We start from the raw sequence: 26,357 nt of genomic DNA, 5'->3' as shown, positions 1-26,357 counted from the left end.
GGCCTAAATCTCTCTGCAAGCTTTGAAAACCTACTTCATTATCCACAACGCCACCTATCTTAGTATCATCTGCATACTTACTAATCCAATTTACCACCCCATCATCCAGATCATTAATGTATATGACAAACAACATTGAATCCAGTACAGATCCCTGAGGTACACCACTAGTCACCGGCCTCCAACCTGACAAACTGTTATCCACCACTACTCTGGCATCTCCCATCCAGCCACTGTTGAATCCATCTTACTACTTCAATTTTAATACCTAACGATTGAACCTTCCGAACTAACCTTCTGTGTGGAACCTTGTTAAAGGCCTTACTGAAATCCATATTGACAACATACACTGCTTTACCCTCGTCAACTTTCCTAGTAGCTTTTGTTTCTTGCCTTTTGGATTTTATAAGCTTCCCAATCATCCAGCTTTCCAATCACTTTTGCTACATTATATACCCTTTTCTTGGCTTTTAAACAGTACTTAATTTCCCTTATCAGCCACGGTTGTCTAGCCCTGCCATTTGAGAACTTTTTCTTCTGTGGGACATATCTATCCTGCGTCTTGTGAACATTTCTCAGAAACTACATCCATCTCTGCTCTGCCAGTATCCTCCTCCAATCCACCTGAGCAAGCTCCTCTCTCATGTCTTTGTAATTCCCTTTATTCCACTAAGATAACTGATGAGTGTGAAGTATGCCTCTCCCTCTCAAATTGCATTCTGAATTCAATCATATTATGATCATTGCTTCCGAAGGATTCCTTTATATTAAGCTCCCAAATAAGATCTGGCTTATTACACAACACTCCATCTAAGATAGTATTTCCCCTATTGGGCTCAAGCACAGGCAGCTCTAAAAAGCCATTTCGTAGGCATGCAACAAATTCCGGCTCTTGCGATCCAACACCAATCTGGTATTCCCAATCCCTTTGTATATTGAAGCCCCTATTACAATTGTGTCATTACCCTTATTACATGCACCTCAACCCCACATCTTGGTTACAATCTGAAGGCCTATATATGACGCCTGTAATGGGTTTTTTTTACCATTGCAGTTTCTTATCTCCACCCACAAAGATTCAGCATTCTCTGACCCTATGTCACCTCTTCCTAAAGATGTAATTCCATCTCTTAACAATAGAGTCACACCACTGCCTATGCCTTCTTGCCTGTTCTTTTGATGCATATCCCTTGATGTTAAGCTCCCAACTATGGCCTTCTTTCAGCCATGACTCAGTGAGCCCACACATCATACCAACCAATCTCTAATTGTGCCACAAGTACGTCCACCTTATCCCGAATGCCTCCAGTCCTATATTCTTCACCCTTTTGAAATTTGCCTCTGTGGTACAATTTAACTCTTTACTATTTCTGCATTTGTCTGCAGTCATTGGCTTGTCCTTGCTTCCATTCATGCTACGTCCATCATCTACTTGTAAACCTGCTGGCTCATCCTCAGCTCTGTCATACCTGTTCCCATCTCCCTGCCATATTAACTTAAACCACTAAAAACCATGGTGCTTTTGGATAATGAGGGACGTCCATGGTTGCTGCCATTTTGAGTCATTGCCTATTTAAGATATCCTTGATGGTGAGGAAGCTAGTCCCCATGATGGAACCACCTGAGTTTGTAATCTTCAGCAGCTTTTTCTGATCATGTGCATTGGCACCTCCCTACCAGGCAGTGATGAAACTCCACGGTACATGTATAGAAATTTACTAGAGTCCTTGGTGACATTCCAAAATCTTCTCAAGCTCCTAATGAGATATAGCTACTGGCATATCTTGTTAGTAATTGCATCAATATGTTGGACCCAGTGTAGACCTTCAGAGATGCTGAAACCCAGGAACTTGAAGTTGTTCACATCTTGCACTACTGACTGCTTGATGAGAACTGAGTTTGATCTCCTAATTTCCCCTTCCTGAAATCCATAATCACTTGCGTTGTCTTTTATTGATATGTTGGGTCCATGTGCAGAGGGAGATACAAAGGCACATGTTTTAAACCTTATTGAATACTACTGAGAGTATGATGCTGTTGAATGCTGAGTTTTAAAAATAAACAACAGCCTGATGTGTTTGTAAATATTTCTGTTGTCCAGGTCGTTCAAGGCTAAATCAGTGAGTTTGCACCCAACATAGAACTGTTGTGATAGGAAAATTGCAGTGGATTCAGGTCCTTTGACAGGCAGGAGTTAATTCTAGGCATACCCAACCTCTCAAGCACTCTATCAGAGTAAATGCAAGTGCTGCTTGGCGATAGTCATTGAGGCAGCTCACCCTGCTTTTCTTGGGCACCAGTATGATTGATGTCACTTTGAAGCAAGTGGAAGTCTCCAAATGCAGCAGCGAGAGGCTGAAAATGTCCTTGAACTCTTCAGCTAGCTGTTTGGCACAGGTTTTCAGTGTCCTGCTGAGTCCACCATTGGGCCTGACTGCTTTTGAGGCTTCATTCTCTGATGTCGGTCTCTGTGACAGATAACACAAGGTCGCTAGATGCTGCAGGGATTCACACAGGTATAGTTTTATTTTCCCTTTCAAAGCATGAACAAAAGGTGTTTAGCTCGTCAGGGAGCAGAGCGTCACAGCCATTTATGATGTCAGATTTTGCCTTGAAGGAAAAAATTGCCTGCAAACTCTGGCCATAGCTGATGTGCATCTGATTCTGTCTTTACCTTCGCTCAGAAATCATTACCCAGAAATGTGTTCCCCTTCCATGTCTTTTACTCTTCTTCCCTCATCCCTTCTCCTCCCATCTCCTCCATCCCTCTCTCTTCTCTCCTCTAAATAGTGTTCTGAGTTTGTTGCTTTAAATTATGTATTGTGGTCACCAAGTTGCCCAGGACTTCAAAGGATCAGTCTCTGAAGATTGATTCCTTAGCTTCTTACCAGATTTTCATGAATTAGATGTTTGTTTTTCAATAACCTTTGCAAAATAGCTGCACAGAACAACTTTCACTAAACATTGTTTTGACAGCAGCCACAGAAGTTACTTCATCTGACACTTTGGAGCAAACATAACAAACTCCCTCCTCCTCCCCATGATTACTATTTGATTGTCTCAGTGGTGTGGAAGATCGATCTGTGGAATAAAAGATTGCCTATCTTTCTTTAAGCAGCATCCCCTGTACGCCAGGCTCCCACCTGGCCAATCCTTCTGGCCTTGTAAGCAATGTAAATAATTGATGCCACAGTAAATGGCTTAAGGCAAAAATAAAATGATGCACCAAGGCAGTGTTAGTGCTTCTGCACTGCATTGACCCAGGCTGGGTCACCCGGGGACATGTCTGACACATTGCCGCAAAACATCAAAAGAGATTTTGTACTTCTTCACCATTTAAAAAAAATACCTGCCCTATTCAAGGTGGATAATCTTCCTGTGGGTTTATTACATGTACACACAGTAAACTAATAGCTTGTTGATGAAATATATGGTATTGTTTGTTAGTACCTTTTTTAAAACATATTTTGAGTTAGTAATAAGTCAAATTGACGTATTGGAGAAAAATACCAATTTGAGCTAGAGAAGGAATGTCATTGATAGAAGCATGGCATCACCCAGATGATAGATAGTTTTAATTGTACTCTGTGCAAATTGTCCTACAAATAAAATTTTGAATTGAGATCGCAAATTTTCATATCAAAAAATCAAACAGAAGTATTCCATTAACATGGCCATAACAAGGAGACTTTAGTGAGACAGATTCCTTTGTCTCTGGATGAAATTCAGATATAATTGAAATTAAGGTAAGTGAAATATTGATATTAATGAACAGAAAAGTAAATCTCAAAACCTCTACGAAGTTCCAATTGGTCCACAGTTGAGCTTGAGGATGTGTTCACAATCTAGATTTACATGTCTAAACTTTGGAAACTGAGTAAAAGAAATGAAGGAACAAATAACAATATCATGGAAAGCATTGGAGAAACACAATTTTTTGATTGATAAAGGTCCAATCTTTTGTATAACAAATGGTAGCATAGATAGGTAAATTCAAAACAGTAACTGGAAAAGGGTCGGGAGGTAGAAGCTTCGAGTCAATGAAAAATTCATTGAATATTTTGACTGCATGTTCTTGAACTGTTAATTAGTTTTTGATTGGGCTTTAAGAGTGGGGGTATCTGATTTTTCTTTTCTCATTTGTATATCTTGGTCATTAATTTCCTGCAATAGAATCAAATGCAGGTGGCTCTTCCAAGTGGTCAATATTCATAAGTGATTAACTACGATGTTCTATCTGCCTTTGGCGAGAATCTTGTTAAATAGTACAGAAAAGCTGTACATTTCTGTAGTATAGTCGTTCTTGGATTGAATGTATACCACACACTGGAGCAAATAATGCAGGATTACTGTTGGCATAGTGGCGTCAGCACCGGACTTTGAAGCAAAGGCTCCCGAGTTCAAATCCAGCTGGTTCCATCCGTGCTGGGTTGAGTGTCGAGCTAGCAACTCGGCTTTGTAAAAGTAAGAAAGCCTGCTAAAAAAACGCTGTCATGACGGCGTCCCGATGACTCCACTCAGAGTTAAGGGCTTTCTTCTTCTGTTTAAAAAAAACTGTTAAAAATAGCGGAGTATCACTGAGTTCAGGAGTCCTAAAGTGGTATAATGATAGGTAATAGAATCATAGAGCACAATGACATAGAAACACATTCTTCAGCGCATCTAATCCATGCCAAACTATAGTCCCACTGACCTGGACCTGGACCATAGCCCTCCATCCCCTTCCCATCCATGCACTTTTTCAAACTTCTCTTAAATGTTGCAATTGAACTGGTATCTCCCACTTTCATTGCATACTCGCACTGCCCTCTGTTTGAAGAAGCCTCTCAGATTTGCCTTAAGTAGTTCAGTTTTCACCCGAACTTATGACCTCTAGTTCTAGTCTTACACAGCCACATTGGGAAAAGAAACTGCTTGATCTATACCCCTCATAATTTTATATTACTCTCAAATCACCCCTTATTCTCTTTCACTCATGAAATCAACTTTTCCTGTTAACTCAGTTCCGCAATTCTTTAAAATTCTTTAAAATTTTCTATGTACTCTTTCAATGTTAGTGATACCATCTTGGTTTTAAGTGACCAGAACTGCACATAATTGTCCAAATTCTGCCTTACCAATGTCTTATACATCCTCAGCATAACATCCCAACTCCTGTACTTAATACTTTGATTTATAGAGGGCAAATGCTCTCTTTACGACCCTATCTACCTGTGATGCCACTTCCAAGGAATTACGGATCTGTATTCCCAGATTCCCCCAGTACTATTGCAGTCCTCAGTGCCCTACCACTCACCATGTAGTGCTCCCTTGTTCTGTCCGCCCAAAGTGCAACACCTCACACTTGTCTGCATTAAACTCCATCTGCCATTTTACAGCTTATTTTTCCAGCTGGTCTGGAACCTGCTGCAAGTTTTGATAGCTGCACTTGCTGTCCTCTATGCCCCCAATTTTGGTGTCTTCCACAATGCCTGTGATGATTTATTTGGTCCAGATTGATTCAGTTAACTGTTAGATCTTTCAAACAGTCACTGACTTCGTTAACTAATATAGCTGAGACCCTGACTACTAAACCAACGTGTCTGATCAATCCCGATTAAATCTGCCAGGTTTGAATTGGCTTTGAAAACATCATAATCCTTGGCCACAATTATTTTAGACTTGGAGAGCTCCTTATATTTAAATATATATTTTTTTGCCTTTCAACTTCATTATTGGGTATATATTCTGAAACCACGGTTAATGGCTCAGTAAGAGAGAACACAATGGATCTCTGTTTGGTGTTTGATTAGAACATGGAACATTACAGCATAGTACAGCCCCCTAAACTCACAAAGTTGTGCCGATCTTTTAACCCTTCCCTTCTCCATAGCCCTCTAGTTTTCGATAATCTATGTGCCTATATAAGATTCTTAAATGCCCCAATTTATCTGCCTGTACCACCTCCTCTGGCAGGGTGCTCCTCTGTGTTGACATAGAGCAGTAAAGCACAGGAACAGGCCCTACAGTGTTGTGCCGAACCAACTAAATTAGTAATCATTTGGCTAACTAAACTAATTTTTTCTGTCCACACAATGTCTATGTCCCTCCACTTCCCCCTCATTCATATACTTACCTAAATGTCTCTTAAAAGTCCTTGATGTTTCTGCCTCTAGTTCCACCTCAGACAGCACATTCCTTGCACCTACCAGTCCCTCACATCTCATTTGAAATTACCCCCCTCACCTTGGAGGTATGCCCCCTGACATCCCCTTAAATTTTCTTCCAAGCACCTTAAAATTATGCACTATTGTATTAGCTATTTCTGCCCTTGGATAAAGTCTCTGGCTATCCACTCTAACTATGACTCTTATTATCTTATATGCCTCTGTCAAGACAGCTCTTATCCTCCTTTACTCCAAAGCAAAAATCTCTGGCTTGCTTTGGCAAATCTTCATAAGATTTGCCAGGCAGCATCCTTGTCAGTCTTCTCTGCATTCTATCTAATGATTCCACCTCCTTCATGTAATGAGGTGACCAAAACTGAACATTGTATTGCAAGTGTGGTCTAACCAGGGTTTTATAAGGCTGCAACATTACATTTGTGGCTCTTGAATTCAACTCCCCCGACACACCATTAACCTGCATATCAACCCTATCAACTTGTGTGGTAACTCTGCAGGATCTTTGAATGTGGGCCTCAAGATGCCTCTGTTATTCCACACTGCTAAGAATCCTATCGTTAACCCTGCAGTCTCCCTTCCACAGTGAATCACTTCTCATTTTTCTGCGTTCAGCTCTATCTGCAACTTCTTAGCGCAGGTCTGCATATTAATAATGTCCCACTGAAACATGAAACAACCCTCCACACTATCTACAACTACAGCAACTTCATGCCATCTGCAAACTTACCAACCAAGCCTTCCACTTCCTCAGTCAAGTCATTTATAAAATTTTCAAAGAATATGGGTCCCAGAACAAACCCTGTAGAAAGCCACTCTTCACTGACCTCCAGGCAGAATACACCCTCTGCCTTCTGTGGGCAAGCCATTTCTGTACCAACACAGCCAGGTTTCCCTGAATCAACCCTCCAGGCTTTTTGAATGAGCCTACCATGAGGAACCTTATCAAACATTTTACTAAAAATCCATATACATCACATCCTTTATCAATCTGTAATGTCACGTCCTTAGAGAATTCAGTCAAGCTCATGAGGCATGACCTGCACATCACAAAGCCATGCCAACTATTCATAATTAGACTGCGCTTCTCCAAATGTTCATAAATCCTGAGTCAAAGGTGGGGCTGGCATTGAAAAAATTATAAATGCTTGGGTTAGGTTTGAATTGGTTATTGTTGGGTCAGTTTAGGAAGGAACATCAGAAGGTGCTGATGTTGGAAATATGAAATAAAAACGGTTTGCTTGAAACATTCAGCATGTCAGACAGCATCTATGGATGGGGGAACGAGTTAATGCTTTGGTACATTTTGCTTCCTGAATTTTCTGTTTATATTGCAGTTCTAGATTTTTTAAACAAATATTTTGTGTCCAAGAAGCCTATTTTAACCAGAAATAGGACCTTCAGCAGGGTGGTGCCAACTAGAGTCCAATCCAGTGATCTGTTCAAGGATATAGAGGACAATTTATACCGTGGATTGTGCACCTGTCCCAGACTGAATGCATTGTTGGTTGCTGAAGAATGTCAAGGAGGAATTTTCCATCATCCACACATTCACTGGTTATGTCTGAGGACTAGAAAATGCCAAATGTTACAGCTTTATTCAAAAACAAAGAATATAAAATAACTTCAGTAATTTCAGACCAGTCAGTTTCAACTCAGTGGTGGGAAAAACCATAATTAGCTGTTATTTGCACCAGGGTGGACTGATTAGAGAAGGCCAGCATGCATTTATCAAAGATAAAGGGAAAGTATACAGTAAATGGCAGGATCCTTAGGAGCAGTTATATGCAGATGGATCTTGGGGTGATGCAGAAGTGGTAAGTGGAAGTGGCAACACAAGTATGGTAAAGAAGCCGAAGGGAATGCTTCCTTTCATCAGTCAGGCATTGGATTTATAAGTTAGGAAGTCATATTTAGTTGTACAACACTTTAGCCAGACCACATTTGGAGTATTCTGTGCACTTGTGTTCACCACATAATAAGAAAGATGTGGAGTCTTTGGAGAGGATGCAGAAGAGTTCACCAGAATGTCTCCTGGAATGGAGTGTATTAGGTATAAGCAGAGAATGGACCAACTTTGATTGTTTTCTCTGAAGCGTCAGAGGCCAAGATGCAACTAATGGAAGCACATAAAATTATGAGAGGCATCAATCAAGTAGATGGTCTTTGTCTCAGGGTAGGAATGTCTAATATTAGAGTGTACTTATTTAAAGTGAGGGCTGGCTGGGGGATGGAGTTTAAAGAAGATTTGAAAGGCACTTTTTTTTTGTTACAGCTAAACTGGTAGGTGTCTGAAACATCCTGTCAGGAAGGTTGTAAAAGCAGATACAATAGTATTGTTTGAGAGTCAGTTGGACAAGTCAAGTCAACAGGCATGGAACAGAGTTCTGTGGACCATGTGGAGGCATATAGTTCAAATAGATATCATGGTTGGCGCAAAGTTGATGGACTGAAGGGCCTGATGGCATGTTGGAATTTTCTGTTTCTAATGCTTAAATTCTAGCATAATCACTCTCTTGCCTATCATTGAAATCTTCCAAAACCCTACAGTTGTCCACATTTAGCCGTTCCCTTCTCTCTAATACTTAATCCTTTTGATGGAAGCTGTACATTCAACCACCTGGATCCCAAATTGGAACACTCTGCCTTTTCATTTATCCTACTCTTCATTAAAACCTACTGAGATCAATTTTTGTTTATAACTTGTAATATTTCCTCCTTTGCCCTTTGTCTTTTCCATGGCTTTTCTGAATTAATTAGGGATAAAAAGAAAACACACAGGAAATAATCAGGTTAGGCAGCATCCATGAAACAAAAGATAGTTAACTTTAAAATCAAAGATCTTTCATCCAATTAGTTTTTCAGTAATGCTTCATTAAGTACTGTCAGGACAAAGCTCAGATTGAATTGTTTAGTTTTATTTAACTAGAATAATTCAGACATTTTTTTCAACATGATAACCGATGATAAGTTGATTTAATCTTCATGTTTTTTATATATTTTAGTTCAAGTAATGACATTTTTGACTGATGGCATTCTATGTTATGTAATAATTGATGGTCTATTGAGTGACTTCAATTAAAAAGTGATATAAAACTAAAGTTTTATCATAAAACCAACAGTGACTTTGCTTTTTTTTAAACTGCAGTAAGGAAGCAGAAAGCCAGAACTTTGGTCCAACCAAGACAAAGTCTTTCCATCATTGCTTTACAACAACGTCTAATATCATTACAACAACAGATTGTTGTTGTGCAGAATGGAAAAAAGGCAGCCTTAAATGCTGTCAATGAACTGAAACAGAACAATCAAAAGTTAACATCCCAATTGAGTTTTGTGAACCAGAAGCTTCAAGTCAAGAAACAGACTATTCAGGTATGTTTTAAATATTGCAGCAACAATTTTGTATTATAAGGAAGGGAAGCAACTAATTCAAATGCTGATAATTTTAGTTGTCAATTTTCCATGGATGTTATGTACATTAAATAAAAATATCAATATAGGGCATTGCACAGTGGGTACCAAACAACAGGACTATTCCAATCCAATTAAGGATAACCTAGTTGCTTTGTTCTCAATCATCGACAAAGTGATGGAAGATGGATGACATCAACAGTGCTGTTCTGTCAAATGACACACCAATGCACTGCTCACAAATGGCAAGTTTGACTTTTTCCAGGGACTTTCACTCCAGTCCTCGTGATAGCCTTGTTGCAAATAGGAATCAAAGAAACTTCCAGAGATGACATGAGGTGAGAGTGATTGCCCATCACTTCCTTAATCTTCACTGTCAGGATCCTGCTATAGCTCCTCGGCAGAACTGAGAGAGTACATTCACCAGAGATTTGCAGTAGTGTATGAATGTGCTTGGACACTGCCTCCAAGGACCATTAGGGAGCAGCAACAAATGCTTGGTTTACCATCCTCAAAGAAGACCATAAGAAATAAGAGCAGAATTAGGCCATTTGGCCTGTCGTGTCTGATCCATTTTTCCTCTCAACCCTGTTCTCCTGCCTTCTACCCATAATCTTTTACACCCTAACTAATAAAGAACCTGTCAACCTCCACCTTAAAATAAACCCAATTATTTGGCTTCCACAGCTGACTAGCAACAAATTCCATAGGTTCACCATTCCCTGGCTAAAGAAATTCTTATCATCTCTGTTCTAAAAGGAAACCCCTTCATTCTGAGGCTGTACCCATAAGTCCTAGACTCCCCACTATAGGAAGCATCTTCTCCATATCCACTGTAACTGCATCTTTCAAAATTTGATAGTTTTTAATGAGATCCCCATCAATCTTCTAAAGTGCAATGAGTACAGGTCCAGAACCATCAAATTCTCTTCCTACAATAAGCCTTTCATTCATGGAATAATTTTCGTGAACCTCCTTTGAACCCTCTCCAATGTTAGCATATCCTGTCTTAGTTAAAGGGCCCAAATCTACTCACAATGCCCCATGAGGCCTCACCAGTGCCTTACAAAGCCTCTGCATTGCATCCTTATTTTTATCTTCTAATCCTTTTGAAATTAATGCTAATGTTATATTTGCCTTCCTCACCACTGACTCTAACTTTAAGTTAACCTTTAGGGAATCTTGAACAAGGACTCCCAAGTCCATTTACTTATCGCATTTTTGAGTTTTCTGCCCGTTTAGAAAATAGTCTACATTTTTGTTCCTTCTACCAAAGTACATGACCATACACTTCCTGACATTGTACTCCATCTGCCAGTTCTTTGCCCATTCTCCTAATTTGTCTAAGTCTTTCTGCAGCCTTCCTGCTTCCTCAACACTACTTGCCCCTCCATCTGTCTTTGTATTGTCCGCAAAATTGGCCACCATCATCAAAATCATTGACATATAACATCAACACTGACCCCTGCGGAACACCACTGGTCACTGGCAGCCAACCAGAAAAATACTTTCTTTATTCCACCCTTTGCCTCCTGCCAATCAGCCAATCCTCTATCTGTGCTAGTATCTTTCCTGTTATACCATGGGCTTTTGTGTTGTGTGGATGGGCTGAATCGAGTCAGTAGGACCTGGGCCCAGGAGCATAAGGCCTGGGTCTGAGAGTGAGAAATAAGCCGATACTTTGCTGATTTAAGTGCTGGGGGTTTGGACTGGCGTTTAGCTTGCTGCATGGCGAGGTTTATTCATCTCTGAGCTGAATTGAAGCTTTGGCCTGCAACTAATGGCCTCCTGGACTGGTTGCAGCAATGAACTGGCATTGTGGCTTTGGAGTTACTTCCGTGCACTTTTATTCTGATTATTATTTGCGTACTCTTTATTGTTGGCACAATTTGTTCCTTTTTTTTGCATATTAGGTTTGGGCGGTCTTTTTTAAATTGAGTTCTGTTGGGTTTCTTTCTTTGGTAGCTACCTGTAAGGGTAGAAATGTCAATATAGTTTACATGCTTCGATAATAAATGTATTTTGAACTTTTAAAAGCCTTCTGAAACGCTGAGTACACAACATCCACCGATTTTTCTTTGTCTATCCTGCTTGTTAGTTCCTCAAAAAGATTTGTCAGGCCAGGTTTTCCCCTTCAGGAAACCACAGTGACTCTGGCATATTTTATCATGCGCTGCCAAATACCCTGAGACCTCATCCTTAACAATCCACTTCACCATCTTCTCGACCACTGAGGTCAGGCTAAATGGCTTATAATTTTCTTTCTTCTGCTTCTCTCCCTTCTTAACAAGTGGAATGTTGTTTATAATTTTCCAGTCTTCTGGAACCATGCCAGAATCCAGTGATTCTTGAAAGATCATTACTGATGCCTCCACAATCTCTTCAGCTACCTACTTCAAAACCCTGGGCTGTAGTCCATTTGGTCCAGGTGACTTATCTACCTTCAGATCTTTCAGCTTCCCAAGCACCTTCTTCGTAGTAATAGCAATTGCATTCACTTCTGCCTCCTCTCACTCTCCAACTTCCGGCATACTGCTAGTGTCTTCCACAGTAAAGATTGATACAAAATACTTATTTAGTTCGTCTCATTTCTTTGTCCCCCATTACTACTTCTGCAGTATCATTTTCCAGCAGACTGATATCTGCTCTAGCCTCTTTTTTACCCTTTATATATCTGAAAATAACTTTTGATATTGGCTAGCTTATCTTCATATTTTATCTTTTCCCTTCTTATGGCTTTTTAGTTGCCTTCTGTTGGTTTATAAAAGCTGCCAAATCCTCTAACATACCACTAATTATTGCTGTTAATTATGCCTTCTCTTGTGCTTTTATGTTGATTTTGATCTTTATGTCAGCCACAATCATATCATCTTGCCAATACTTTTTTGGGATGTATTTATCTGAATTGCTCCCAGAAACATTAGCTATTGCTGTTCTGCCATCATTCCTGCTAGTGTCCCCTTAAAATCAACTTTGGCCAGCTCCTCTCTCATGCCTCTGTAATTCCCTTTACTCCACTGTAATACTGATACATCTGACTTTACCTCCTCCCTCTCAAAATACTGAGTGAAGACTATCTTTTTGTCATCACTGCATCCTCAGGGTTCCTTTACCTTTTCTCTGATCAATCTGGTTCATTACACTAAACCCAATATAAAAATAGCCTTTGTCCTAGTGGGCTCAACCACAAGCTGCTCTAAAAAGCTATTCTGTAGTGATTCTACAAATTTTCCAACTCCTGCACCAACTGGATTTTCCTAACCCATCTGCATATTGAAATCCCCTATGATTATCGAAACGTTGCCCTTTTGAGACATAAGTTTTCTATATCCTTTTGTAATTTTAGCCCAAACCTGGCTACTTTTTGGAGATATGCAGGTAATTCCCATCAGGGTTTTCTTTTAACCCTTGTAGATTCTGAACTTTACCCACAAAGAGTCTATATCTTCTGATCCTATGTCACATCTTTCTAAGGATTTGATTTGATTTTTTACTATCGGAGCCACAGCACCCCCTCTGCCTACCTGTCTGTCCTTTCCTTGCAATGTGTATCCTTGGATGTTAACCTCCCAACTATGATCGTTCAGCAATGACTCAGTGATGCCTACTACATCATACCTACCAGCCTCTAACTGTGCTAAAAGATCATCTGCCTTATTCCATATACTGTGTGCATTCAAATATTACACCTTCAGTCCTATATTCATCATCTTTTTCGATTTTGTCCCCATGTTACACAGCAACTTATCCCACTGACTGCAAGTTTTGCCCTAACATCTGCCTGTACTTCCTGACAGTCTCTCTGGGCACTGCATCTACTTGTACACCGACTGCCCCATCCTCAGCCCAGTTGTTTTGGTACTATCCCCCTGTAAAATTAGTTTGAGTAAACAAATATGCGGAATATGTGTAAAAGTGAGATGGAAATTTTTATAGCTAATTAAAGTCATCATTTCACAAACTACAGTGGATTCTGCTTAATTGGTCCGACAGTTCATCGGGGCAGCTGCTTCTTTGGGACAAATCTTCAAGTGCAAAAACTAGTCAAGAAAATAACTGGGATTCCTATCATTTATTTGGGACACAAAGCCTCTTAATTAGCTCAGGAGATTTGAGACTTGCCAAATAGTTTCTCACCTGCATCAGTCATGTGCACTTGCTTGGCTGTTGGACTCTACACTGGCTTAGAGTGAACAGTTTTGACATAGCATGAGTTGTGTGTGCTTGTGTTTAAATAGCAGTGATTTTTGTCACTGATAGCGAGAAATACGATTAAGACAATTTAGAATTGTTTTACTCAGAGCAGTTTTATTCATTTAGGGTTAGAGATGCCAGAAGCAGTGTCTTCAATAGGACCCAGTTTTGTCCCTTGCTATCCTTTTGCTCTTAGTATATCTCACAATCTCTCTAGTTGTTACTTACATATATTGATTAAGGAAATTTTCCTTAACATGCTTCACAAGCAACACACACAAAATGCTGGAGGAACTTGGCAGGTCAGGCAGCATCTATGGAAATGAATAAACAATTGATACTTTAGGCCAAGGCCCTTCTTCAGGACTGGAAAGGAAGGGGGAAGCTGCCAGAATGAAAAGGTTAGGTAGAGGGGTAGGCGGATAGCTAGAAAGGTGATAGGTGAAGCAACACGTACAGCAAGCTGGAGGAACTCAGCAGGTCAGGCAGCATCCATTGAAACGAGCAGTCACCGTTTCGGGCCAAAACCCTTCGTCAGTTATAAGATACCATATAGCTAACAAATATTTTATCAAAATAGTGCAGTTACAATTAATAAAATAGAACAAAAAGGATGAAATTAGTTCCATCTCAAGACGTGAAATAATGCTGAGGATGAAGGATCCATTAGATCTTAAGGTTAAAGTTTTGGGAAGTAAAAGGAGAAACAGGTAGAAATAAAATCTGCAGGTTACTTTATTGGTTTACTAATAGTGCATTCTGCCAAAATGTGCAATGTTGTTTATGAAAAGTGACCCCAGGGCAGCCAATCTTTTACGTGAAAGTAGATGAGAAATATTTACTCTACATTTAATAAAATCTCGGGGAATGCAGTGTGAGCCATTGTTGTCCTTATCCAGAAACAAGTCTAAGCAACCCAGTTTAATTCTCATTTAACTCTTTAGTAAGAGAAATGTATAAGTTTTAAATAAAATGAATTTTGCTTGTCACAGTGATCTGTGAATAGATATGTTTTCTAGCTTCTCTTTTTATGATGTCCATACAGATTATGCTGTACTTCCTTGTGGTGACGCACAACTGACATTGCACTTAAAAAAAAGTATGAGTTTATATGTGAAAAATGAATTCCCCAAACAGTGTGTTTTCTTGTGTATTTATAAAGCATTAGTATTGTTGAGCCGAGCTTATCTTTGAAGTAGGTGCTATAACCAGCTTACTTGGGTTATTATGCTGGCATTCAAGATATTTCCATTTATTTCCTTGCTATTCGGTTGTATAACACTACTTGTAAATAAAGGAAAAAAAAATCTAACTTGAATATACAATTATTCCTTGCATAATCTAATCAAGGGGTTAAAATTATATATTTAACTTATGTTTCCAATACAAAATACACACTAAAAATAAATGAGACCACAAGAGTTACTTTGAGTAGGTATGTACCAATGCACAATGTGTAAATTTAATTGATTTCGATGTTGAAGTGTTCAGAATAGATGTTCCTTTTTTTTGAATCAGCTGTAAAAATATATAGGTTATGTTTATCTTCAACTCTGGAACAACCAACATAGAGCTGACCTTGGGGAAAGCATTGAGACCAACAACTATTAGGAATTTTGCCTTCTCTTTGTTGTAGCTCAGAAACATCATGGAAATGATGTTGATTGAATTGAAAAAGGTAGATCAGATGGACACATTGGGATCTAAAGAATGAAGATAGTTTCTTAAACACCATTGTCAGTCATTATTGTCACCTCAATCACATTAGTATTAATGTCTAATAATCTTGTGCCATTCCGTGGTACTGGTGGATCCAAATTCCTGTGTAGCATGGTTGGAGCTCCTTAGTTCACGATTGCATGATGTCATACCAGGTGGTGACAGAACAATTTAAAAATTGAATAACAAAATGCAAAGTATCAAAGTTTATCACACTGTGAATAGATTTATGTTGTACTGTTCTCTGCAAAGATTAGAAGTTGTTTACTGAAGGGCATCAGTTTTTGGTGCTAAAATTGCTTTCTCACACACCTATTGGTAATTTAGACAATGCTTAATGACATTTGGGAAAACAGTTTACATAAGGTGAGTAATTACAATGCTTGAAGCTATTATTAAGGAAGTTGTTATTTGGACTATTGTGTGCATTTTTGATCATCTAACTACAGGAAAGATACAAATAAAGTTGTAACAGTACAGAGAAAAATTACAAGGATGTTGCCTGGTTAGGAGGACCTGAGTTATAAGGAAAGATTGTGTAGCTTGGGACTTTATTCCTTGGAACATAGCATACTGAGAAGAGATTTGATAGAGGTATACTAAATTATGGGGGTTATAGATCGGGTAAATACAAGCAGGTTTTTTCCACTGAGCTTGGTTGGGTCTACAACTGGAGGTCATGAGCTAAGGGTGAAAAGTAAAAAGCTTAAAGAAAACCTGAGGGGAAACTTCCTTCTGAAAGTGGTGAGAGTGTGATGCAAGCTACCAGCGCAATGGTGCACAGGGGCTCAATTTCAACATTTAAGATATGTTTGGACAGATACATGGATGGTGGGGATATGGAGTCTATGGTCACATTGCAGGTTGATGGGAGCAGGCAGTTTAAAAGGTTCAGCATGGATTAGATGAGCCGAAGAGCCTGGTTCTGTGCTGTACTTTTCTATGACACTAAGAAATAGTGAGATATCAGGATAGAAATACTTCCATCAGACAGATGGAAGGGTAGGTCCTGTTTGACAAACTTGTTCTTTGAGGATATAGTGAATACTGTGGGTAGAGGGGGTCAGGTAGCTGTTGTACGCTTGGTATTCCAGAAGGTGTTCAATGAAATGCGACATAAAAGACTTCTCCATAAGATAAGAATTTATGAAGTTAGGCGTAATGTATTAGCATTGATAGAGGATTGGTTACCCAATAAAAGGCAGCCCCTTCTTCAGTTTATAGTTACTTCTTCAAAAAATTCAAATTGGCACAAAACAATACCGACTCCTTCAAATCAATCTCTAACTTTCCATGAACTTAAATGTTGTCTCTTAGAATCTTCTCCAACAGCTTCCTTGCCACCAATGTTAGACACACTGGCTTTTTCCTACTTTTTTTGAACAAGGAAAAATATTAGTTCTCCTGTAGTTTTCTGGTAGGAGACTAACAAAGACAAGAAATCTCCACTGGAGCCCTCACAATCTTTTCTTTTTTTCCCTTTACACTCTAAGGTAGATACTGTTTGGCTCAGTAAAATTATCCACCCTAATATGCCAATATCTCTAATAGTTCCTCCTTCCTGATGTAGACATAAAATTATGAGGTGCAGAAATCACAGATGCTCATGTTTTGGCCTTGACTGACACAGTTGCATGCAATTTAATGAGGATTCTACTACATCCATTCCCTATAAACTCACCTCAGGGGTGGTATTGGAAGAGTCTGAGTTGTTTTCTGATATCTGAGAGGATTATGCGAGATGTCATTCCTGCCAGTTAAAGAGTCAGATCATTTTTACTGTTCCAGTACTCTATATCCTCCAAGTCAAGTACGCTGAATGCATTTCCTTCCTTCAGGATAACCATTGTACTAGATATGCAGTTAACTGGTTCAATCTTTACAACAATCCAATTACTATCAGCAATACTAAAGCTCTCAGATTAATTTGATCAATGGATTTCAAGTTTGCAAACTGTCACAGTGGTGTGCAAGTTCTCTTCACACAGTCTCATAGCCTGTATAACTGATACCTCACACTGCCAGGAAATTGGGTTTGATCCTTACTTCCAGTTATTTGTAAGGGGACTGAGTTTGCTCCCCATGATAGTGAGGTGTAGTCCAGTGTCCTCTCACAGTCTAAAGATGTTAGTTGGCTACTCTACATTGCCCTAGTGTGAAAGAAATTATATTGATTGGAAACTGTAAAATCCTTGAGGGTAGAGCTAAGAATTGAAATGTATTGACTTTATTACTTACATCCTTCTTATACATGAGGAGTAAAAATCTTTACATCTCCATCCAAATGTGCAATTTATAGTAATTTGTAATAAATAGTATGTACAACAGGACTGTCAATATAACAGAAATATAATTGTATCAGCATGAATTAATCAGTCTGATGAACTGGTGGAAGAAGCTGTCCCGGAGACTGTTGGTCCTGGCTTTTTTGCTGCAGTGCCATTTCCTGTGTGGTAGCAGCTGGAAAAGTTTGTGGTTGGGGTGACTCGGGTCACCAATGATCCTTTGGGTCCTTTTTACACACCTGTCTTTGTAAATGTCCAGAATAGTGGAAAGTTCACATCTACAGATGTGCTGGGCTGTCCGCACCACTCTCTGTAGAGTCCTGCGAATGAGGGAAGTACTGTTCCCAGACCAGGCAGTGATGCAGCCAGTCAGGATGCTGTCAGTTGTCCCTCTGTAGAAACAGCAAGAGTAAAAAGACCCTGATGGGAGTTGTATCTTGGCCTCTGAACAGTAGCAAAGATGCGAGTTACAATTACAACAGGAAAAAGAAAAGGCATGTTAAAGGGCAATGATATGATAGTCATGGAAGACTTTAATATGCATAAGGTTGCTATTGGATCCCAAGAGGGGGTATTTGTGGAATGTCTGCAAGAAGGTTTTTTGGAACAGGTCATGGTCAAGCCCACTAAAGCCAGCTATTCTGGATTGGGTGTTGTACAGTGAACCAGCATGAACCACATTAATGGGGTTGTATTATAGACCACCCAATAGTCAGTGAGAATTGGAGGAGCAAATTGGCAGGGAGATGCAGACAACTGCAGGAAACAAAGTTATGATAGTAGGGGATTTTAATTTTCCACGTATTGATTGGGACTCCCATACTGTTAAAGGTCCAGATGGGTTAGAGTTTGTAAAATGTGTTCAGGAAAGTTTTCTATATCAATATATAGAGGTATTGACTAGAGAGGATGCAATATTTGATCTCCTATTAGGAAACGAGTTAGGACAGGAGACAGAAGTGTGTGTAGGGGAATACTTTGATCCAGTGATCATAACACCATTAGTTTCAACTTGAACATAGATAAAGATAGATCTGGTCCTCGGGCTGAGGTTCTAAATTGGAAAAAGGCCAAATTTGCATAAATGAGAAAGGATCTAAAAAGCGTGGATTGGGACAGGTTGTTCTCTGGCAAGGATGTGATTGGTAAGTGGGAGGCCTTCAAAGGAGAAATTTTGAGAGTGCAGAGTTTGTATGTTCCTGTCAGGATTAAAGGCAAAGTGAATAAGGATAAGGAACCTTGGTTTTCTAGGGATATTAGAATTCTGATAAAGAGATGTATGACATGTATAGGAAACAGGGAGAAAATAAGGTACTTAAAAGTGCAAAAAAAACGTAAGAAAGAAATCGGAGGGCTAAAAGAAGACATGAGGTAGCTTTGGCAGTCAAGGTGAAGGATAATCCAAAGAGCTTCTACAGGTATATTAAGAGCAAAAGGATAGTTAGGGATAAAATTCGTCCTCTTGAAGATCAGAGTGATTGGCTATGTATGGAACCAAAATTAATGGGGGAGATCTTAAATGGGTTTTTTGCACCAGTATTTACTAAGGAAACTGGCATGGAGTCAATGGAAATAAGGCAAACAAGTAGTGAGGTCATGGAACCTATACAGATCAAAGAGGAGGAAGTGTTTGCTATCTTGAGGCAAATCAGAGTAGATAAATCCCCAGGACCTGACAGGGTATTCCCTCGGACCTTGAAGAAGACTAGTGTTGAAATTACAAGGGGCCTGGCAGATATATTTAAAATGTCGGTATCTATGGGTGAGGTGCTGGAGGATTGGAGGATAGCTCATGTTGTTCTGTTGTTTTAAAAAGGCTCTAAAAGTAATCCAGGAAATTATAGGCCGGTAAATTTGACATTGGTAATAGGTAAATTATTGGAAGGAGTACTAAGAGATAAGACCTACAAGTATTTAGATAGACAGGGACTTATTAGGGAGAGAGAACACGGCTTTGTGCGTGGTTTAATGGGAGATAACAGAGAATGGTAGTGTAGGATTGCTTCTCTGAGTGGAGGCCTGTGACTAGTGGTGTGCCACAGGGATCAGTGCTGGGTCCATTGTTATTTGTCATCTATATCAATGATCTGGATGTTAATGTGGCAGGATAGATACATCCCAAAGAAGAGGAAGTATTCTAAAAGGCAAGATGATGCCACTGTGACTGACAAGAGAAGTTAAAGTGAATATAAAAGGCAAAAAGATTACATATAATTGTGCAAAAATTAGTGGAAAATTAGAGGATTGGGAGCCTTTTTAAAAACTCACAGAAGGCAACTTTAAAAAAGCCATAAAGAGGGAAAATATGGAATATGAAGGTAAGCTAGACAATAGTATTAAAGAGGATACCAAAAGTTTCTTGAGATAAATTAAGAGTAAAAGAGAGACAAGAGTAGACATCGGACTGCTGGAAAATGGTGCTGGGGTACAGTAATGGGGGACAAGAAAATGGGGAACAAGCTGAATAAGTACTTTGCATCAGTCTTCAATGTGGAAGATACTAGCAATATGCTGAAAATTCGTGAGTGTCAAGGGGCAGAATTGAATTCATTACTATTACTAGGGAGAAGTTGCTTGGGAGCCTACAAAGTCTGAAGGTTGATTAGTCAACTGGACCAGATTGTTTTCACCCAGGTTTCTGAAAGAGATAGCTGAAGAGATTTTTGCGGCATTGGTAATGATCTTTCAAGAATCACTAGATTCTGGAATGTTTCCTGAAGACTGGAAAATTGCAAATGTCACTGCACTCTTCAAAAAGGGAGGGAGGCAGAAGATAGGAAATTATAGGCCAGTTAGTCTGACCTCAGTGGTTGGGAAGATGTTGGAGTCAATTGTTAATGATGTGGTTTCAGGGTATGTGGAGAGATATGATGAAATAGGCCAGAGTTAGTATGGTTTCCTTAAGGGAAAATCTTGCCTGACATATCTGTTGGAGTTATTAGAACAAATAATAAGCAGGGTAGAAAAAGGAGAATCGGGGGATGTTGAGTACTTGGATTTCCAGAAGGCGTTTGACATGGTGATGCACGTGAGGCAGCTTGACAAGATAAGAGCTCATGGTATTTAAAAAAAAATGCTAGCATGGATAAAGCATTGGCTGATTGACAGGAGGTAAAGAGTGGGAATAAAGGGAGCCTTTTTAGTTGGCTGCCAGTGACTCGTATTTCACAGGGCTATGCTGGGACCATTTCTTTTTACATTCTATGTCAATTATTTGGATTACAGAATTGGTGGCTTTGTGGTCAGGTTTGCAGATTATACGAAGGTAGGTGGAGGGCAGATAGTTTTGAGGAAGCAGGGAGGCTGCAGAAGGACTTAGGAAAATAGGCAAAGAAGTGGCAGATTGAATGCAATGTTGGGAAGTGTATGGTCATGCAATTTGGTAGAAGAAATAAAAGTGTAGACGATTTTCTAAATGGACAGTAAACTCAAAGATTCGAGGTGTCAAAAGATTTGGGAGTCCTTGTACAGGACTCTTGAAGCTTAGTTTGCAGGTTGAGACAGTGGTGAGGAAGACAAATGCAATGTTAGTATTCATTTGGCGAGAACTAGAATATTAAAGCAAGGATGTGATGTTGAAGCTTTATAAGGCACTGGTAAAGCCTCACTTCGAGTATTGTGAGTAGTTTTGGGCCATTTATTGAAGAAAGGATATACTGACATTGGGGAGGGTTCCGAGGAGGTTCATGAGGAATGAAAAGGTTACTTTATGAGGACTGATTGCTGGCTCAGGGCTTGTACACATTGGAATCAGAATACAGGGGAAATCACATTGAAAAGTCTGGATAGAGTGGATGTGGAGAGCATGTTTCCTTTGGTGGGGGAGTCTAATACCAGAGGGAACGGCTTTCCATTCAGAAGAGATGAAGAGCAATTTCTTTAGCCAGAGAGTGGTGAATCTGTGGAATTCATTACCACAGGTGACTGGAGGCCAAGTCATTGAGAGTATTTAAGGCAAATGTTGCTAAGTTCTTCATTAGGGTGTGAAGGGATACAGGAAGAAGGCAGGAGATTGGGGCTGAGAGGGTAATGGGTCAACAAAGACGTGATGGGCAAAAGAGCCAATTTTGTTCTTGTATCTTATAGTCTTATGGTAATGAATCTTTGAAATTCTCTGCCCAGGGAAACAATAGGGTTACTTCATTAGCTAAATTTAAGCACAGTGAGATAGATTTGCATAGAGTAGGTGTATTATGGTTTATGTTGAAATGGCAGGTAGGTGGGGCAGAGGCCTTATCAGCCACGATCATGTTAAATGGTTGAGCAGGCTTGATGGGCTAGATGGCCAACTCCTGCTCCTATTTCTTACGTAACAATTTGGCTCTAGTTTTTCATTAAAATCATTGCTGTTGAGGTCATCTTGTTTAACTTCTCCAATTTCTCATTTAAAGTTATAGAGTATTATTCCACAGGTACAGACATTTTGACCTAGCCAGTACATACCGACCACAGTCCACATCCAGCTAGTCCCAATTTCCTGTGTTTGAGCAATATCTTTCGAAGCTTTGCCCCCCTATGTACCTATCCAAGTGCTTTTTAAATTATATTATTGTTCCTGCCTCGACATTTCCCCTGGCAGTTCATTTCATATATTCGCCAATCTCTGTGAAAATGTTGACCCTCAGGTCCCTTTTAAATCTTTGCCCTCTCTCTGTAAACCAATGCTCACTAGTTTTCCCTACCCATACACTTTATACTTTAAATATGTCTCACATAATTTTAAGCATTTCTAAATGTCACTTGTCATTCTCCTACATTCTAAGGAAAAACCCATCCTGGGCAACTCTTCCTATAACTCAGGCCCTGTAGTCCTGGCATCAGCCTCAGAAATTTTCTGTGCATTATTTCTAGTTTAGCCATGTCTTTTCTTTAACAAAACTGTACACGATATTCCAAGTGCAGACTTACTTCTTACTTATGACTTGTACATCTATACTATAATGTCCTAATTCCTGTACTCGGTGCCTAACTGATGACAGCTAGCTTACGAAGTACCTTTTTCACTGCCCTGTCTATCTGAGATGCCACTTGCAATGAACCATGCAATTGTACTTCTAGGACCCTTTGTTCCATTACACTCTTCAGTGCCCTACCATTTAAAGTATATGTCTTATGCTGGTTCAATTTTCCAAAGTGCATCACCTCACTTAGACATATAAAAATCTATCTGTCACTTCTTGGCCCACTTCCCAAGCTGATCGAGATCCCCCTGTAATCGTAGTTAACCTTCTTCACTATCAACAACACCTCCTAATATTGTGTCATCAGCAAATTTATTGATCAACCTTTGTACTTTCGCATTCAACTCGTTATATAAATAACAAGTAACAATGGTCCAAATACTGACTCCAACTAGTCACCAGCCTCAATTCTGATGGAAGCCACCACCATCTGCTTCCTGGCACTGAGCTAATGTTGAATGCACCTATCTAGCTCTCCATGGGACCTAACCTTAGACAGCCTACCACGTGCTACCTTGTTGAAGGCCCTGCTGAAGTCCGTTTAGACCACATACACTGAATCTACTCTCATCTGTCCATATGTTTACCTCTTAAAAAACGTTTGAAAGATTTGTCAAACTTAACTTTCCATTCACAAAGCCATGCCGACTCCTCCTAATCAGACTTCATTTATTCAGATGCTGATGTACCTTTCTACCCTTCTTAAGTAAGCGAATGGCATTATCTACCTTTCACATTAGCAAAATGAATGCCTTTTATTGGATGGTGTCACTTAGCTAATCAACCAGTCAATGAGATAAGCCTCTTAAAATCCTCCACTGTCATTCCAAGTTCTGATTCCTGAAAAATGAAACTTGTAACCACATTGGCATCACAGCCAAAAATATGCGCCGGTGTCTCTACTACCTCAGGAGGAATAGTTTGATTGTCACCAATTTTTATTGGCTGCATAGAAAGCATCCTATCCGGATACAACATGGCTTGGTACGGCAACTGCTATGCCTGAGATCACCTGAAACTGCAGAGGGTTGTAGATATTGTTCAGCACGTCACATAAACCAGCCTTGTCTCCATGGACTCTGTCAAAACTTCTTGCTGACTCACTAAAGTAGGCAGCATAATTGAATGTGGATGGGATCTTCAATTACTGAAAGGCTTCTCCATAGCACGATGCTCTCTCCACCATAATTTACAGTAGGGATGGTGTTACACAGCTGATGTATTCTATTAGATTTATGCCACACCTACCATTTAGTGTTGATGTCAAAAAGTTCCAATTTACTCTCATCCAACCACAAGACCTTCTTCCACATCCTCACAGTATCTTCTAAGTGACATTTTGCAAAGTCCCGAAGGGCAAGGATATGCTTTTTTTCAACCAGGGCTTCTTTCCTGCCACTCTTCCATTAATGTCCTTTTTGTGCAAGGCCTTAGAGATTGTAGAGTTATGAACTTCTGCAGCTCACTTACAAGTGCCATTCTTCAAGTTTACAGGGGTGACCAGTCCTAAGCAATGTGGCTGTAATTTCATATTTTTTCCACTTTTTCATGAGGTATGTTTAGTGACTTTAAGATGGTCTTGTACCCTTCCCCAGATTGGTGCTTCTCTATTATCATTTCCTCGTTTGCTCTTTTATCTTCATCTTGGTTTGGTCTGTTGAAAATCTACCATGCTATCGGGCCTTACAGAGAGAGGAAGTATTCATTCAGGTGATCATCCAATTTTGCGCATCAACAGATTGTGTGAGTTGGTAAGGTAATACACAGTATTGCACCTGAGGAAAGTGAGTATAGCAATCTCAAGGAGAATGAATACATTTTTAGCATCACAATTTTGGCTTTTAATTTTTACCAAATTGTTCACAGACTTTAGAACTTTTGATTTGACATGATGTACAATTTTTTTTAGATCAACTCAAAAAATTCTTCTGTATATTTTAAATTTAGAAAATGAGACAGTAAAATGTGAAAATGGTTGTGGGAGCTGAATACTGTATAACACTTTATTCTGCATTCTGTAATTGTTTTCCCTTGTGCTACCTGAAAGCGCTGTTGTAATGAAATGATCTGTATGGACAGCATGCAAAGCAAAGTTTTTTACTGTACCTTGGTAATGTAACAATAATAAACCAATTTATAAGCACTGAGTAAATTGGATAAACCAATTTGCATGAATTCAAAGCAAGCGCTCTCTCAGATGGACTGCATGTCAAATGTGTTCACATATTGGTTCTCAACTGTAATAGTTTAACATCTTCCCAAATAAATGATGTTTTAATTCAGAGTTTCACTTACTAGTAGTGTTTGGAGAAAGCCTCCAGCTAGGACTGAAGTAACAGCTCCCATTTAACTTATTATTGTGCCTAAGGTCTCGCAACATTCGAACTTGTGCTTCGACTGCTGCTTTGTGAGCCATTAAATATTCATCTCAGACAATAAGTCTATAATCTTTTAGAAGTTCTTTCATTACAGTTCCCCAACCAAAAAGATTTCTCTGTAACAGTATCTAAGGCATCTCACTAAACTGAGTTGTTTCTTTCAAATAAATTTACCAAAATGTTTTAAATTGTAACTGGTATCCCACAGAAATATAGTGCACAAATTTTAGCTTCTCTTTGTGGTTCAGGTGGACCAAATCTACTTTACTTAGGTTCACCCAAACATTTAATGACTGAAAAATATTTCAGGAAATTATCTCAAGTGTCAATGGAGGAAATTAAAAATAGACCCTGTTTGGGCTATGGAGGGCCTCCTGTGAGTGATTAGAAAAGCTAGAAGTATTGTGCACATCCTTAAGCTTAAAGAAAAGAGATTATAGAAAGAACGGGAAGGAGATGAAGCTTAATCACAGCTGGTGGCATGAGTTACAGGGCAATGGAGGTGTGGTGCAGTTAAAACAAAAAACAAATACTGGACTGAAAGTGTTATATTTGAATGCATGCAGCATGAGGAATAAAATGGATGGTCTTGAAATTCAGCTATAGATTGGCGAATATAAGTTGTAACCATCTCTGAAACTTGGCTAAAGGATGGCTGCCATTGGGAGCTGAACGTTCAATGATATATGGTGTATCGGAAAGATAGATTAGTAGGCAGAGGAGGTGGTGTGGCCCTGTGTATAAGAAATAAATCGTTAGAAAGAGATGACATAAGATTGGAAGGTGTAAAGTCTCTATGGGTTGAGTTAAGAAATGGCAAGGGTAAAAGGACCCTAATGGCAGTTGTATACAGGCCTCCAAACAGCAGCCGGGATGTGAATTACAAATTACAGCAGAGATAGAAAAGGTGTGTCAGAAAGGCAATATCATGATAATTGTTGGGGATTTTAACATGAAAGTGGATTGGGAAAACCAGGTCAGTACTGGACCTCAAGAGAGAGAATTTGTAGACTGTCTAAGGGATGGCTTTTTAGAACAGCTTGTTGTTGAGTCCACGAGGGGATCAGCTGTGCTGGATTGGGTGTTTTGCAAAGATCTGGAGGTGACTCCTAAACCCCTTAGGGAACAATATGGTCGAGTTCACATTGAAATTTGAGAAAGAAAAAATAAAATCCAGTGTGTCAGTATTTCAGTGGAATAAAGGAAATTAGAATGGCATGAGAGGGAAACTGGCCGAAGTTGACTGGA

General features: G+C 39.5%; 1 protein-coding gene across 5 annotated transcripts in view; it reads left to right on the top strand.

Moving 5' to 3' along the window:
* The window catches only part of cntln (centlein, centrosomal protein), a 515,524-nt gene that overhangs the window by 302,783 nt on the left and 186,384 nt on the right, over positions 1-26,357 (top strand). For all 5 annotated transcript variants that reach the window (XM_059974898.1, XM_059974895.1, XM_059974896.1 and 2 more), the window contains one exon: positions 9,310-9,533. In XM_059974898.1, the coding sequence (XP_059830881.1) occupies positions 9,310-9,533 (224 nt within the window). The remainder of the gene's footprint in view (positions 1-9,309; positions 9,534-26,357) is intronic.

Source organism: Hypanus sabinus, chromosome 7, assembly GCF_030144855.1.
Source record: "Hypanus sabinus isolate sHypSab1 chromosome 7, sHypSab1.hap1, whole genome shotgun sequence".
NCBI lineage: Eukaryota > Metazoa > Chordata > Chondrichthyes > Myliobatiformes > Dasyatidae > Hypanus > Hypanus sabinus.
Note: the sequence above shows the minus strand (reverse complement) of the source record. Positions and strands in the feature narration are given on the sequence as shown.